At 48.8% G+C, this 17,755-nt stretch overlaps 1 protein-coding gene across 15 annotated transcripts in view; it reads left to right on the forward strand.

Annotated features, from left to right (window-relative positions):
• Tenm4 (teneurin transmembrane protein 4) overlaps positions 1–13,628 on the forward strand; it is a 700,311-nt gene extending 686,683 nt beyond the window's left edge. For 14 of the 15 annotated variants that reach the window (XM_087558479.1, XM_087558500.1, XM_087558515.1 and 11 more), the window contains 2 exon segments: positions 4,988–5,130; positions 8,621–13,628. In XM_087558479.1, coding sequence (XP_087414605.1) covers positions 4,988–5,130; positions 8,621–9,379 — 902 coding nt within the window. In that variant the 3' untranslated portion in view covers positions 9,380–13,628. 15 annotated transcript variants of the gene reach the window in all.
• The last annotated feature ends 4,127 nt before the right edge of the window (positions 13,629–17,755 follow it).

Consider the following 17,755-nt stretch of genomic DNA (forward strand, 5'->3'; position numbering starts at 1 on the left):
ACCCCACCACCACTGCCAATGGTGACGTGAGATATACATGCCTAGCACAGCTCACGTTGGTTCCCTTTCCTTCACCATTTTGCTTTAAAAGGGAACGTCACCTTTACTCCTCTGAAACCAACTTGAGTATAAAGTCTCATGGGTCCTGCAGATAGAAACATCTCAGGCTGCTACAGTACCTTGGAGAGCTACACAAGGAGGGTCTCTATGGGATCCAAATAAAGCCAGCCAGTTCCTTGTGAGAATTTGTTCTGAGAAAACCTGCTAATCTCGTGTTTGATCCGTTTGCCTCCCCCCCTTTGTGGCTGTTTCTTCCATCCCACTCCTTCTCAGTTCCAGTTATGAGAATAGAAAGATGATCCCCACCTTCCAGAATTCCTCACTATCAGAGAAAATGCACACTCTGGTCCAATGTGAGGGGCCACGAGGAAGATTTGCACAGATGGCCATTAAATCACAGAAGGCTAGCAACTGGCTCTACCACAGGGTTCTGGGAAGCCTTCAAAGAGTAGCTGATCCTTGAGGCTGGCTCCTGAATAGATTTCATCAAGTGGTAGGAAGAAAGGCGTTCTGAAGAGTAGGGTGAACATTCACAAAATTGGAAACAGGGCCTTGTATCTGGCTCACAGAATGGCATAGAGGCACAGATGTACTCCCTCACCCTAAACCTTGATGGCCTCATCTGGATCCTGTTTCTGCTGAAAGCAATAGGAGGATTCCTTTTTCTGGGGGTGGGGGTATCTAGGTTGTTCTATTAAGAGGAAGAGTCCCAATACCAGAGTAGAAGGGAGACCAAGGTGGTACATGGGCGTCATGAAAACACACTTGGGACCTGGGGATAAATGCACACATTTTAACAGCGTCCCCAGCTTTACCATGTTCAACTCAGCTGCTAGCACTACAGAGCCTTGACAGATTAGGGTGACATTTCCATTACATCTGTCTGCACAAAGCACACCCCTGCCTCACTCTCCAGTGGGTTTCCTGTGAGACATCTTGGCATGTTACTATAGCTGGAAAAAAAATACTGTAATAGGAAATATAATTTTCCATAAAAAAAAAATTTAAAGCTTGCCAAAATATTGTTGCCCTCCCCCTCTTCCTTTGTACACGACCATATGCATATAGTCTCCTTCCAGAATAGCACTGGCATGATTAAACACTCCCTGCCAAACACTTGCAGAAACCGGCTCCTTTAAGCCTGGCAGGAGCTCTGTGAGATCACGACAATTATCTGCACTCTGCAGAGGAGAAATGTGAGGCCCTGAAAGACCAAGGGTCTGCGGAGAGTCACATAGAACAGGGCCCTCTTATTTCAGAACGTTTCCCGTGATGATCACCCAGCCTCTAAATCCTGCTTTCTAACACAGCTCTCAGCTATCCAAGGGGCACCTTACATTTTCAGCTTGTGCTTCACTTCCCAGACAGTTAAATCCAGCAAATATCATATTGGCTATGCCTTCTCTGTGCCAGACCCACGCTAGGGATCCAAAGGGGAAGAAGGCTTGGCACCTGCCTTCGTAGAACACATGCCCCCTTTCACAAACGTCTTTGCCTGTGAACCCACCTTAAGGAAGAGAGTTGTGAAGCTAGAATTGAAGCTCGGTCTGTAGGGTGCTTGTTAGCATGTGTGAAGCCCTGGGCTCCATCCCCAGTGCCAAATAAACTAGGTGTAGTGTTTGCATTCCTGTAACCTCATTGTTCCAGAGGTGGAGCCTAGAGGATCACAAGTCCAAGGTCATCCTTGACTACCCAGCCTGAATAGGAGATGAGAACCTACTCACAAAAGAAAAAAAATTATATCACTATAAAACACCAAAACCAAAGGTTTGCAAAGCAGTCCTTAAGTTTGGTATCTATATACTTTCTAGTCTAGTGTATTCCACTTCAACGAAAATACCGGTCATGGCCCCAACATTGATTTTACCTATGAAGTAGATCCTGTGGCACATGAAATAGACAGTTTATTTGTTGTCAAAACAATCAAGCTCTCAGAGTATCAGAAATGATTCGCAGTGGCTAATATGAAACTAAGATTCTGCTGGTTCTCGTTATACCGACTGTACCTTTTTACCTTCTCTGTGGGCTAACTGTATCCTCACTCACATCACTACAACAAAGAATGCTTATTCTTGCCAAACGCACCTACCAAGGCCCTGAGATACATATACTCCGGTTAGGTAGGCCTGGGTCAAGAGACAACAGAGCAATTACCAGGGTTGAAGAGGACAGAATGCACTGATTGGCTGATCCTCGGTCACATGGTCCAACAGAGACCGACTTCAGAATTGGATCGTGGGGAGGCAACCCTAAAACATCCACCACGGGTATATGTCACACATCACTGTGCTGAGTCTTTGCCTGAAGATGTCAGCTTAGGGGAAACCAACACAGACAGCGAAGTTCAGGACTGGTAAAGTAACCTTTCCACAGAGACGCTGAGAAGCCCTCGTTAGAACTCCGTGGTGTCGGACTTCAAAATGCTTAGTGGTTTTGGTGTTTTTTTTTTTCTTTTTCTTTTTTTTTTATTCAAATACATTCTGTGAAGAACAAAGGCATGCACTCCTGAAAGGGCTTCAAATAGCTTGTGTTTTATTCCTCCCCCGTGGCAGCAGGGCCTTCTGGGACTGACAGGTAACTCAGGGAGCTTTTCAAGAGGAAGGAAACGCCTGCCCCTGAGGTTGTAAAAGTACAATTCCCAGCTCTTCAGAAAAGCCCGGTAGGAAAGCTAGCTAATAAATAGATCTCTGACATTTTTCTGAAAGACATGATAACAGAGCTTCCGTCTTATCACTCATAATTAAAGCCCAGCCTTCTCCTGTGCCCCCTGCTTACCCGGGTACCTGCACTGTTCTTGATAACCACAAAAATCCCAATGCACATTCTCAGCCTCAAGCAAAAGGGCTTTGTGATGTGTTCTCCGGGCATGTTCTGTTTGTTTAAATTTCCCAAAGATCCATCTTCCGAGAATCCTAGGATGAAAGATTCCTGGAAACTCTGAGGAAAGGGCCATGGGGAAAAAAAAGCCATCCAAGCCCCTGTTATAAATAAGAAAATGGGGGTCTTGGGATACACAACGACAGAAACCTCTCTGTGAGCCAGTACACTGGATATTGTACACTAACTCCAGCGTTTAGGCATAAGCCTGAAACGCTCCTGCTACACAGTAACTGCCCCCAAATGTTAGTTATCCTTGTTCTTTTCCAAGACTTAGTTAAAACCATTCCTACTGTCAGCGTGCAAACAAGGGGACTAAGGCTCGGGAAAGTTAAGTAGATTCTCCAAGTCCACAGTCCATACCCTGAGAAGCCAGCATGTGGGCTTGTGTGACCTTAACTGCCACACACTTTCCCTTCCTGTTTACCATCTGCATAGCAAGGCTGAAGTGAGAGGTTAAACCTGCGTCCCGGGACAACTGAAAACGAACAGAACAAGCAAGGCAGAGACAAAGGTGAGGTGCCTAGACGGGAGAGACACATGGGTCCCAGTAGTGTCATGAAGCCAACTGTTGATGCCCACAGGTCACTCCCTCTCAGCAGCTTCTAGAGGGGTCACTTCCTCCTTGGCCTAGGTCATCAACGGGACCTTCCAACTCAGATGTGTTTCCGTTGGAAAGAAACAAACGGCACCTGCTTCTGAGGCAGGCCTTAAAACGTTGTACACCACCACCCAGCCCTACCCCACCCCACCCCACCCCACCCCACCCCACCCCGTCACTGAGGCTTCATATTCTGGGTCCCTGTAACACCTGCTTTATCATCCACCTCAACTGTTGTTATTAAAATCTCGTTGTTATTAAATACTGGCCGTGCCCATCCAGCTAGAGCACACAAAACCAACACAGTTCCACACAGTGAGATTTAATAGGAGAATGAGACAGGGGGAAGGGGCAAGAGAAAGAAGCAAAAAGAGAACGAGGGCAGAGGAAGTCTGCCTTTTATTTGGAGTGTGACTGCTCATCCCAGGTGGAGGTGTTGAATTGAGTCAAAAGATCTTGGGGGGGGGGGGTAATATGGCCGTTGCCATGGCAACAGTGACCAACCGGTGTCGCTGCTGAAGGCAATTCCTAATACCAACATCAACCCCCAAGGAAAGTCGTGGCTCTTGGTTTTTCTATTTGGTTGGCTAGCTGGAGAGTCTATTCGTTGTCATCCTCGATTCTGCTTTGCTTTCTTTTAAGATAGATTTCATATAACCCAGGCTAGCCATAAACTCACTATGTAGCCAAGGATAGCCTTCAACTTCTGCTCCTCCTGCCTCCACCTCCCAGGTGCTAGGATTTCAGGCATCAATTTACGCAGTTGTCGGGACTGAACCCAGGTCTTTGGGTATGCTAGGCAAGCACTCTACCAAGCCAGGATCATAGATTTCTGATTCCATTCTTCAGAGCCAAATGCTCACCCAAAACCCTTATCTGTAACTTGCAACTCCAAGGAGCGCGATTAATAAGCTCAGAAACAAGCAGGCTAAAGCACTGGGAGGTTGAGCGACTCCTTGTGCTGTCAGAAGTAAAAGTCAGCAGCAAACAAGAAAGCCCTTTGATCTTTATACTAGCCAGCACCATGCCCAGAGGCACTTTGGCCCTGAGGCTCTAATGGCTACAAAGAGGGTGGGTAAAGGAGGGGCAGCTTGTTCCTTGAGTGAATTTTTCTCTTTTTGAGTCAGCCATTAAAATCCTTTCTTGGGTCTGACTGACCTTTTCATTCACGAGCATTACCTCTGGTAAGCAGATAAGGGGTGAGAGACATAAAGGTATCTGGAAGCCTAGGCCTGCTTAGGTTTCATCTCTCTTGGATATATACCCCTTTGAGGAGGATCCTGGGCATAGGCCGGGCAGAGGGATGCTGGGAGCCAGCAGCACATTTGGCTTTAAGCCCAGGACGTTACCTCCATTAAGTATAGCAGTCAGTTCCGTCACCTTTCCCTTGTGGCCCCTGGTCAGTGGCTCACTCACTCCCCAATCTCATTTCTGTTTCTCTCCACCCAGATGTCAACAGCTGGCTGCTTACCTTCGGATTCCAGCTGCACAACGTGATACCTGGCTACCCCAAGCCAGACACAGATGCCATGGAGCCCTCCTATGAGCTCGTGAGCACACAGATGAAAACTCAGGAATGGGACAACAGCAAGGTAACGCTGCACGAGGCAGCCACGCCTCAGCCATTCTGACACTGAAGGAGGGGCCCCACCCACTGTGCAGGAAAACCAAGCCAGGGCTGGAAACTGAGGCAGCCCCTGCATGGCTCCTGCCAGACGGCTTTCAACAAACAGCAAACTATGGCTAGGCAGGCCCCAGGGACCCAACTCTAGCAGCACGTGGACACTCACAGGCTGCATGAAGGAGGTTTTTGTAATCCACCATGTTCAGACCACCACAAAAAACAGCCTTTGTCACTCCTAGGTAAAAGCACTAAGAGAAAAGGAGTGTTCTGAATGCAGATGTGATTTTTTTTTTTTTGAGCACCTGTAAACCTGCCATTGAGTGACTTAAGTTAGTTAACAAGTGCACCATGCTGTTCTTTGTTATCGTACATGTTTAATGCTTGAGACTATTCAAACCCAGAAGCGTTTTGAGTCATCTGGCTGAGCATGATGACTAGGAGGGCCATAAGAGGAAAGAAAAGTTACTTTTTCTTATCTCCCTTTTATGATCAAATTTCAAAGACTCAGAATTATATGGCTGGAAAGATCTTTTATACAGTCTCGTCCTACCAGCTGCTGATCACTTCACGCATTGTTCATCCCGACCTCAGCCTCCATTCATAAATTCTGTACCAGGAACAGATTCTGTGTCTTCCAGCCCTGTACTGGGGCCCATGGAATGCAAGGGTGGGTTAGCAGAAACCAAGCCTGGGGGATGCCAGCCCAGGGACAGTAAACTCTGGGGAGGGGCAGCAATGCCATGTGGCATGATCCTGTGCTTGGAAACCCCTGCCACCCCAGTTCTTCTCTTCCTCCCCTCCTGCCCCCCCACCTCTGTGTGTGTGTGTGTCTGTGTGTGTGTGTGTCTGTGTGTGTCTGTGTGTGTCTGTGTCTATGTGTGTCTGTGTGTGTGTCTGTGTGTGTGTCTGTGTGTGTCTGTGTGTCTGTGTGTGTGTGTCTGTGTGTGTCTGTGTGTGTGTCTGTGTGTGTGTGTCTGTGTGTGTGTCTGTGTGTGTGTCTGTGTGTGTCTGTGTGTGTGTCTGTGTGTGTGTCTGTGTGTGTGTGTCTGTGTGTGTCTGTGTGTGTGTCTGTGTGTGTGTCTGTGTGTGTGTCTGTGTGTGTATGTCTGTGTGTGTGTCTGTGTCTGTGTGTGTGTCTGTGTGTGTGTCTGTGTGTGTATGTCTGTGTGTGTGTCTGTGTCTGTGTGTGTGTGTCTGTATGTGTCTGTGTGTGTCTGTGTGTGTCTGTGTCTGTGTGTGTGTCTATGTATGTGTGTGTGTGTGTCTGTGTGTGTCTGTGTCTGTGTGTATGTGTGTGTGTGTCTGTGTCTGTGTGTGTGTCTCTGTGTGTGTGTGTGCGCACACACACACACTCACATACACATACCTCCACTTTTTTGAGAGAGACTTTGTGTTTGTGTGTGTCCCTCACTAAACCTGTAGCTCACAGATTCAGACAGGCTGGCCCAAAGGCCTAGTGATCTTCCTCCAAAGCACTGATATTATTGACATGTGCCTCCATGCTTGGCCATTTACCTGGGAATCTGAACTACGGTCCTCATGCTTGTGGGATAAGCACGTTACAAACTGAGCCAGCTCCCCAGCACCATGCCCCTATTTCTTGTTCCAGGCTAAATCCATTTGGTTCATTCTACCTACCTCCTCCCAGACTTGAGGATGAGTCTGCTCAGGTGGTCTGCTGTGTTTAACTTTTGTTTTCTTCTTCCTTCACTAGATTCTGAATCTCCACAGGTTAAGTTGCAGGTTAAGTGTCTCAATCAGTGCCCAGCATACAGTAGGCGCTTCAGTGACTCAGTGACTAAACCATGTAAACAGCCATTTCATGAATAAAGAAGCTAGGCTCAGGGAAACTTACCCAAGGATCTTCAGCTGAGAAATGGCAGGACCTAAGTCTGCCTGGCCACAGAGTCCATCCTCTTTCTGCACTAGCCTGTTCCCGACCCTCATACCCCAGCCCCTGGTCCAGATGTCCCAGCATTTGCTGTCCCCAAGGCTGATTCCAGCCACAGAGTACTTCCTCCCCCGCCAGGTTTCTGCTGGGCTCCCCAGAGTCCCTGTCTCTGGCTGCCTGTTTGCCAACCTTGCCTGTCAATGAATTATTGATTTCTGCCCTTGGCAAGCATTGGAGATCTTTGTTGTTGAGTACTCCAGCTTTTGTGAAACTCTAGGAAATAATTGTTCACAGACAGGGTTCTATTAATTATAAAGAGGACTTAATTTCAATGGGAGGCTGATGGGTCTATTTCTAAAGCCTGTGCCCCCGAGTTGCTGATAAAGCCTGGAGCCTCGAGCGAGCGCAGCTTCCCCAAGCTCCTCGAGGGTGGGAGGGGCAGACAGATGGATCATCAATCGGTGGGGTCCAACCTGACCCCAGCAGCTAAGCTGAGGATACTTAAGGAGGCCCACAGAGGCACTGCGGGGCAGAGACCCTCCACGAAGGGCCTGGGTAATGGGAGTGCAGAACAGTAGAGAAGCAAGAGACTTGAGACAATTCGTGGCTTTCCTAATGGCATGCATTTCTCGGAACCCTACCTTTGCCCTCTTCACCTTCAGGCTGAGCGTCTTCTGGGCCTCGTTTACTTCTCACTGCTGTGGTTGCCCTTGACACCGGCCTCTAGAGTCAGACAGGCCTGGGTTTGAATACTAACGTGGATTGAATGGTGGGACTGTAGGCCAGGGCTGAGCTGCACAGCCTTAATTCCCTTAGACGTGAACTTGAATCCGAGTGCAGTGCCACATGCCTTTAGTCCCAGCAGAGGCAGAAGAAAGTGGATCTCTGTGAGTTCAAGGCCCACCTGGTATACATACTGAGTTCCAGGCCAGCCAGGGCTGCATAGTCCTTTGTCTTTAAAAAAAAAAAAAAAAAAAAAAAAAAAGAACTGAAATCATACCCTATCTATTATTGGGATCAAACGGAATGTTTTTGTTTTTTTGTTTGTTTTTGTTGGTTTTTTTTGTTTTGTTTTGTTTTTTTTACGGAGCTGGGGACCGAACCCAGGACCTTGCGCTTGCTAGGCAAACGCTCTACCACTGAGCCAAATCCCCAACCCCCAAACGGAATGTTGAATGGTGATTCTTGAGTTGAAGATCAAGAAATGTTATCATATCTATTAGCTATGATGTTTAGCTGTGGTATTATGTGTGTCTGGGCCTATGAAACAATGAATTCTTTGATGGCAAAGACAATGTCCAGTATGTTCTGTATCTCCACCACTCAGCAAGGTGCCTGGCCAGAGCAGCCGCTCCCTGAACTGGCTCTGAAAGGAAGGGTGTAGGGATGAACGGTTGAGGATGGCTGGGTGTTCTGATGGTCAGCACCACGGAGACAGATGCTATAAGCTAATACATCCCTGCAGATTTGACTTCACTGTCTAAACTGATTCTCTATGCTCTTGGGGTTTGCTTTTCCCTTTGTCTTACACTCTCCCTCTCTCTTTTTCATGGCCCTCCCCCATCAGTCCATCCTCGGGGTACAGTGTGAAGTTCAGAAGCAACTCAAGGCCTTCGTTACCTTAGAACGCTTTGACCAGCTTTTCGGCTCCACCATCACCAGCTGCCAACAGGCCCCAGAGACAAAGAAGTTTGCCTCCAGTGGTTCCATCTTTGGCAAGGGGGTCAAGTTTGCCTTGAAAGACGGTCGAGTGACCACTGACATCATCAGTGTGGCTAATGAGGACGGGCGGAGGATTGCGGCCATCTTGAACAATGCCCACTATCTAGAGAACCTTCACTTCACCATCGACGGGGTGGACACCCACTACTTTGTGAAACCAGGACCTTCGGAAGGTGACCTGGCCATCCTGGGCCTCAGTGGGGGGCGGAGAACTCTGGAGAACGGGGTCAACGTCACTGTGTCCCAAATCAACACCATGCTCGGTGGCAGGACTAGACGCTACACTGACATCCAGCTGCAGTACAGGGCACTGTGCCTGAACACCCGCTATGGGACAACCGTGGACGAGGAAAAGGTACGGGTGCTGGAGCTGGCCAGGCAGAGGGCTGTACGCCAGGCCTGGGCCCGAGAGCAGCAGAGACTGCGGGAAGGGGAAGAGGGCCTGCGGGCCTGGACAGACGGGGAGAAGCAGCAGGTGCTGAACACGGGGCGGGTGCAAGGCTATGACGGCTTCTTTGTGACTTCCGTGGAGCAGTACCCAGAACTGTCAGACAGCGCCAACAACATCCACTTCATGAGACAGAGCGAGATGGGCCGAAGGTGACAGAAAGGGCCAAGGCCTGGACTTCTTGCCAAAGACAGCTACTCTTGTGTGGCCGTATACCTGACTGTGTTGTACTTAACAAAAAAACAAAAACAAAAAACAAAATACAAAAACTTTTTTTTAAACAAGTGCAGAAAACAAAACAGAAAGATATTTGTTGCATTGTTTAATTCATGCAACATCTTTTTTTTTTTTTTTAAGAAAAGAAAAACACAAATTTGGCCTTCACACATTTTTTGCTAAGAATGGAAGGGTTTGTTCTGTTCTTTCTGTTTTTTTTTTTTCTCTGTAGTGTGATCATGATGATAACTTTATTGTCTTCTGTTCCCCTTTTTCCTTGAGGAATTCCCCCTGTCACTGGGGGTACATTTCTCCTCTCTTGGGGAAACACATCTCCTGGGGTGATTCCTCCTCGGCCCCTAGGTACCCAGTGTGATGTGAGACTCGAGTGTCTGTGCTAACTTGTCTCCTATGTAACCCTTTCTTCTCTGAGGGCAGGAGTGAGGGGTGCAGAGAGCCACGGCCCGGTGGGACCTTGGGAGCTTTGGTTAGGCTCCCACAGAAAGTGGTGAGTTGCTCTTCACCATGTTTTGTGCCTCCCGAGGACCTACATCATGCTCTGGAAAATTCCATGATGTTATTCAGCACCTTGTCAAGCCACCCCAAACTCCTGTTCAAGCTTTATATTTTGATGCTAAATGAACCCCCCCCTCCCTTTTACAAATCTCTAGTGTAGTTGTCAGTGCCACCCCTGCCCCATAATGAAATAGAGAAAGTGTCTCTGAGGCCCTTTCCCTAATCTGGTGATAAAACATCCTGGGACTGTGAGCCCCAACCTTTCCAAGAGGTGAAAGTACCCAGGATGTCTGTGAGCTGTTGATCCTCCATGACGTCCCTCGCTCGTCTGTTCCTCTCTCCCAAAGTCAGGCATGAGAACCAGCAAAGCACAGCAAGCCCTCAATGTCCAGGGAAGGCAAGGAAACCCTTTCCCCATGGCTTTGGGTTATCTTCCCTCCAGTGCTCAGACGCCACCACTGACAGTCAGGAGTGTGGCAAGAAATGCCTGATAGCCTTTGATCCTGGAAAGATGCATAAAAATAAAAAACACGTCAGCCAAAGAAAGGAGCCAGCAAACGCATGAGCCAAGAACCCTAACGCACTCCTGGAGTCTCCTCTGCCTCCCCTGTTCAGGCTATTCCCAGAGGTTCTGGAGTCCCCAGAGCCTAGGCTTTCAGGAAATTCCTCCTGTGGAATTCTTCACTAGAGAACCCCAGGCAGTAGTGGTGGTGTTTTGTTTTTAAGTAAGAAGAAAGAGCTCCTTCGTGTGGCCTATCAGTGTCATATGACCCCACGGGGATAGGGATGGTGGTGCCGGAGGCTGGTTCCCATGGATCCAGAAGGCCAGGCTAGCACTGTCCCTGTGAAGACCTGTGCACACATCGTTTGGAAGAGGGTAGGCGCAGGTGCAACAGTGCTGGAGGACTGCCCAGACGGAGGCAGCAATCAGCAGGCAGGGACTACGGAGGGCAGAGGACTGTGACAACCAGAGCCAGGAGCTCACTGGAGGATTCCTTTCCTGGTTTGTCTGCCTAGATACCATTGTCATTAGCACTCACAGTGTCTGGGAGACAGGGGGGAAGCCAAATGCTTCCTTCTGAGCTGGGCTTCTTAGGAAATGGGACTTTTATGGCTTACATTTACATTAAGTGTGGAAAATGAATTCCAAGTCGAAGCTATTCCCCGTGGGAACCTTGTTGGACTGAAAGCTCATGGCACCTTTATAGCCTTACAGAGTCTTCAGAATATGACATGAGTTAATGAAACCAAGAAGGTCTCTTACCATGAGAGTCTGAGCATTGTGTAGTCTGCCTGTACTTCCGCCTGGCAGAGAGAGGTGTCCAAAGCTTATTGGGGAGGGGAGATCTCGCCTTATATTGTCCCGCTGGGATTAGAGGATGTGTTTCGTTAAGTGCTCTTCCTGATTCCAAAAGAATCTGTCACACTGCTGCAACAGTATGCCACAGCCTGCTTTCTCCGCCCTTGCTCACTGCCTCTGGGTCAAAGCTCTGCTGGGTCAGATTTGATGCCCCCTCAGGCCACCGTACCCAGCACGAGCTGGTAATGGGGACTTCTTTCTGGCATGGTCACTCTTGGATGGGATGGAAAATAGTTTGACCTGAAAAACACCAGGTCTTTCTGTATCTAAAAGACATATGCCCCTCAAAATGTACTTTGGCTGCAAGGGTCCTGTGAGTTGGCCTAGTTGATCAGTCCCATACCGGGACTGCCTGACATTGGCCGAGATCCACTGGGGACCATTTACTTGTAACACAGAGAGACAGCATGTGACTCAAGGGAACCATCTCCTTGTAGCTATCTAGCCCAAGTCTTCCTCCTCTGCTATCTCCCTCCTCCAAAGAATATATTTTTCAGGGTCAGTGAACACCATGAGTTATTGGGTAACTCTATTTGAAAGAACAATCCTGTATTCTTCCTGGGTTCCATCCCAGAGAGAGTATCTCGATTCCATGGGGGAAACACGCAAGCATCCTTAAGCTGTAAAGGTCTTCCTCACTGGTGGACGTTTGTGATTCTGATGGGAGTTAGCTTCTGAACCTCTAAGGTTTGTTGTTGTGTTGTTCCCACCTTCTCTGCCCTCCACAACTGCCAATTAATCCCTCAGCCTCAGCCCCTCCTCCATGACCTTAAACAAGACTTCGTTAGTTCTCAGCCTCATCTTTTATACCCCGAGACACACTCCCCCTTTGTAGTCATCTTGGGGACAGGCATCACTCGAGGGTGCTGTGGTGATATTGACTCTGTATACACTGCACGTTAGCCTTCGACACTTGGCTCAGAATCGCCGGCAGAAAACTAGCCCAAGGTCCAGACCAGTGCCTGACTCCACTGGGGGATGCTGGGTTTGAAAGAAACCCTATGAAGCTAACGGGAGACTGAGGCCGGACAAGTGCCTGTAAACAGCAGGGATGGGGAGAGGAGCAAATGATGCAGAACGGAGTGAGCTGGGTAGGGCTTTATAGGCATGGAGTAAGGGAGGAAGAAGAAAGGGCCTTTCAGTGGTGACTTTTAAGTACCTGCCTTTCCAGAGAAGGTTTTCAATGTGACATCTTAGAACACAGCTTTGCCATCCGCAGCCCTCGCATTTCTGGTGGCCATGTGGTGAGAGCAGTGACGCTGGGCTTTGTGCCCAGGGAGATGAGCTTGCTGGCTTCCAGCAGAGGGCTGGGCTTTGGGGTTAAATCACCCATCACACAAAGATGAGCGTGTTCTTCATCCCTCACAGCAGCCACTTAGCCCAAGAGGTTATGTGGATCTTGGGGGCAGGAGGATTCACCTCCCATGGGGTCCCAGTCTCTCCTCTCTCCTGGGATCTTCATCAGGACTAAAAGCCCTCCATGAGAGGCATGCTATCCCCAGCTAGGTCAAAACCATTGTCTGTATTTTATGGGAGGGGACAGAAATTAACAAAAGAACTCTGTGTGGTTCGAGACCTTTTTATTTAGCCTTCCCCCAAAACAGCAAACTCATTTTAAAGACTCATCGCTCAGGTGACAGAACTCTATCCTCTCCAACCTTTCATTCTCAAAAAACCAGCCTTGTGTACTTGACTGCCCGGAACAGTGGTGGGCTCTGAGGTTGTGGAAGGGTGGGGAGGCATGGGGTGGAGACGCTGCGTTGTGCTTCGGAGGCCTTGGTGGGGCCCCGTGTTGTATTTCTTACCCTCTGGGGAATGCCAAAGGCGTGAGACCGGGCTACTTCCTAGTCCCTAAGAAAAATGTGATTGATTCTAAGGGCTGATGGTTCAGGGATGACTCAGCTGTCCCAGGAGAAGCTGACCCACAGATGTCTGGTGGTCCCCAGCAGCTCTAATCCACTCATCACCAGAACCCCACTGTTCTAAATGTGCCCATCATTCTGAGGACTTCTGAACCTGCAGCTCCGGCAAAGGACGATTGTGAGCTGCCTCTGGATGGCTAACACTGGAGACTCTGGCCTTACCATGTGGAAATAGTTTTCCTGAAGTCTGGAACTAATTTTGAGAAGTTTTTTTCTCAATACTTTTGTGTTTCTAACACTGTATTCTTGACTGTGTAAATACCAACAAGGCTGTAAATAAATGCAGATGTAGATACCTTCTAGAAAAAAAGGGGGAAAAAGCATAAAAACAAAACCAGAAGTGATCCCGTGTAGCCTTCGTTGACAAATAAAAGACTATTTTGTGTTTAAAGGTGTGCGGTGGCCTTTGTTGGGAAACAGTGGCAGTTACCAGGAGGGCTGGAGGAAGACCCCACCTCAGTCCCAGCGTCCTTTGCAGGTCATGGACAGAGAAGTCTGGAGGATGACAGAGGCCTCACCTAAAAGATAAGGTGCGCATGGAGGCAGCTCTCACCTCAGCTTGTGCCGCCAAGCTGGGTCCTGTCCTGGGTTCTTATGCTCACTGGTGTCAAAGACAGATTCCAAGGGGCAGGAATACCTGGCCCATCCCCCACCAAACACAGGACCTGACACAGAGTTACCGCACCTTACAAAGGCACACTTCAACTGAGACGTGATAATAACCACATGGTACAACTTAGGGGGAGAGGAGAAAACTCCTCTAGTAGTGTAGGTGTTTTCTACTGTGTTCATTTCTTCTCATAACATAGTTCTAATCACCGCACGTGGGAACCTCTCTCATTTAATCACACACTTAAGCTATGAGCCATCAGCACCAGCGGTGAAGGCTGGTAGTTTTGAAGAGGTTATTTGCGAAGCCCAGCTCCCAGGTGTACGTGGCAAACTTTATGAAAATTCAAACGACTGTCCTTCTAGGTCAGGAATGCCACTCTCACTGGCTCTGGGTTAGCCCATGCCAAGCTCTAGCGGAAGGAGGGTCAAGCTAGAGGCCCCTTGCTTTCATCCAGGCTGGATGGAGACTTCACTGCTGAGGCCACAGGCAGCATCAGCAACTCAGCCCTCCAATGTGAGTCACCTTGGCACTGACAGCAGTTTCAGTGCTACAACCTGACTTTCGGTCATTGAGATACTCTGTACTCTAGATCTTACTTCTCCATGAGAGGATGGTGACACAGACCGCCTGGTCGATTACTTCTTGTGTCACTTAAAGAAGTAGCACACTGCTCAGGACACCCAGCCCAGCCAACCCAGCCCTTTAGTTGCTGTCCAAAGCTTAGCACTCTTTACACTATACCAATGCTTCTCAAACTGTTGGCTTGCAGTTTATGGAAATATAGCCCCTCCTCCTGAGTTCCTGAGTAAGCAGGCCTGGAGTGTAGCCCCAGAATGTGCAATTCTAATAGGTTCCCAGACATTACTGCTTTAAGAATTGCTGGTAACGGGGTTGGGGATTTAGCTCAGCGGTAGAGCTCTTGCCTAGCGAGCGCAAGGCCCTGGGTTCGGTCCCCAGCTCTGAAAAAAAGAAAAAAGAAAAAAAGAAAAGAATTGCTGGTAACTATACTGCCCCCGATGCCGTGTGCATAATAAACTGTTAAACACATGTGACACTTCAGATACCCGAGTCAGCAAAATCTCCCATTTCTCCCAGTGGGGCGGCTGCATTAGCCCCTGCCCCATGCACCTTTCCCTTCACATGTGCCACAACAGGCTACCTGAGAACTTGGACCACCCAGTCAAGCCCCCAGACTTTCCCACCTGTCAGCCATTCATGGACAATCCTCACACCCAGCTCATAAATTCTCAAAACCCTGACCATCATTCTGCTCTCAGAAGACACCCCCTGCGCATCATCTAAAACTGACCAGAGCTGTTCAACATGGGACCACTTCAGGAGTGAGCCCCTCCAGGTCAATCAAGACTAAATCTAGTCTTCCCTCTGCTTGCTCCCAGTGCCCCAAACGGAAGTCCAGCTCCTCCTCAAGTCCTCCTCTCTTTGACTTCAGGGTCCTGTCCCTCCAGTGTAGAGCCATCAGTCCACAGCTGCCCTGAAGAGCCAGAGGCTTCTGGCCCTCTCTACACTTAAGTAAAGGTTGCTGGGACTCACGAAGCTCACAAAGACTGGGTGAGGTTGGCTGTTGAGAATGAATGCAGACAGAGTTCGTTCATCTCATTCAGGAGGCCGGTGGAATCCTGCCTCAGAGTGAACACATGACAAGAGCCCATGGGTTAGAGTCCATGAATGCAGCCAAGACGACTGGCCCTTCAGTTAGCAGTGCACGGGGCTCTAGGTACCTTTGCTCACCAGTTTTCCATGGCATCTGCCACAGGAAGCACTTGTAGATATCTGTTAGATAAATGGTGCACACGTCTCTGATCCTGCCCACCCCCACCCTCTGCCAGGACCCCTAGACTTCTCCCCTTTGTTCCCTACCCCTTCCTACTTTGATTCCCATCCCATAACTGACTCCAAAAGCACACAGGAAGTGCTCCCCACGAGCAAGTGCTACTCTACTCTTGGGTCAAATGCCTGCCCGACTCTCCCTGACCAGAAACTTTTGGGGACAAGCACGGTATGCCTTAATGGTGAGATCTCAGCAGACAGAGTAAGAGTTGTCTCTAGACAAGGTGCTTGTCTGCATTAATCCTGACTGAACTCACACCATAGGCAATAGGTGGGCCTGGCAGGTGAGCTATAGGTTCATGATTTGTGTTTAAGGATGGAATCAGAATGTGAACCCAGGATTCCCTAGTGCCGCATTTTAAGCTATTTTAGTATTAAGGTTTGGGAACCAAGGAACTTCCCACATGAAGGGCTTTATGCACTGAAGAGACTGGGGAATGAATACCACCTTTCGTGTGTCCAGCAGGTTCCCAGCAGCAGACAGAGGATCACCAGAGACTGTACTGCATTCCTACACTTGGGGTCAGCTGCACGGGCAATGGCCAGTGCAACCCCACAGAGTTCCATGCTTAGAAGGGCTCGGCTCCTGCCGAGTTCAGTGTTTTGCTGCCACCATCTTGAATGTCTTTTTCTTTATCTTTTTAAAAGAAGGGGACCCTGTAATTTCATCTTATGCTGGATTATGTAAACCATGTGACTAGTCGCGTCCATATTGCTTATCCAGTGTTGATACTAGGACATTCTCAAGACCTAAAGACAAAGTGGACCCTGGATTACCAAAGGGATGGATATCCAATGGGCAAGAAAACCATGTGCTGGGTTAGGACTGACTAAAATCAGCCAAGATCTTCACATCAAGAGAACCCAGGAAACCCTTGCCTGATGATAAACATTCAAGCTCCCAAAGTGATAGATAGGAGGGGGTGAAGGGAAAGTGGAGTGTAACAAAGCCATAAGCCAGTTCTTCCTTCGGGGCCCGATCAGGGAGGCTTCCAGGAGAAAGCGACACCCTGACTGAGTCAAAAGAGAAAGGAATAAAAAGGGGGTATTTCAGGAGGAGGATGTGGCAGAGTCCCAAGGCATGCTAGGAAACAGCATGTCAGCAGAGTTGGGACTCACACAGCCTTGACTTCCCCTCCTTTTCTCCTAGTGCCCTTGCACACTCCTCCAGTCTGTGTCCAAAGCCCGTCTCCATTTCCACTGGAGTCTCACTAGATGGCTGCAACGTAGTTAGACTAGGACTATGATTCTCCTCGGAGATGCTTGCCTGCTTTCCTGCCTGTCTACCAAGTCACACTTAGGATTTCTTCGCACTGATAGCACCACCTGGTGGCCACACTCCCTCACCCAGCCTGAGCTGCAGAAAAGCTGAGTAACACCAGCCTCCTGCCCAGTTCCTTCCTTCCCTTCCTGGGTTCAGGTGACCTTCAGACAACATCCTGTGTGGCCTACAGCCAACTGTTTACACTTACTACATCCACATGGCTCTCTCTCTCTCTCTCTCTCTCTCTCTCTCTCTCTCTCTCTCTCTCTCTCTCTCTCTCTCTTTCTCGGCTTTCTTTATACTTCTGACCCAAGAAGAGAAATTCATACTAATGTGTGTTCTTATAATAAAAAATGGGACTAGAGTCTTCAAGTTGCCTCAGCAGGTAAAGGAACTCACTGCCAAGCCTGGTGACAAGAGTTTCATCTCTGGGACCCACATGGTGGAAGGAGAGAACGGACTATTGAACGTTGTCCACTGAACTGCACACCACACGCATATGAACACATATACACCCGTACTTATACCTACACATATACAGCTTTCAAAGCTGACAAGAGGAGCTCCTCCAGGGTCTAGGCTTCACTCTGGTCTGAACAATGACTCTCAGAAGTTGCTTCAAAAAAACATGAAAGGCACCAGAAAGGAAACAGAGAAATAAGCTTAGGGGTCCTTTCCTCTTGTTCTTCTTCCCTGACGCCTTGCCATCCTCGAGCCACTGTGAAGAGAATCCCTCTGTAGTAAATATGATGTCCCCAGCACTCTCGGGTGGACATCTGCAACAGCCACTGCT

Source organism: Rattus norvegicus, chromosome 1 (genome assembly GCF_021556685.1).
Source record: "Rattus norvegicus strain SHRSP/BbbUtx chromosome 1, alternate assembly SHRSP_T2T, whole genome shotgun sequence".
Taxonomy (NCBI): Eukaryota; Metazoa; Chordata; class Mammalia; order Rodentia; family Muridae; genus Rattus; species Rattus norvegicus.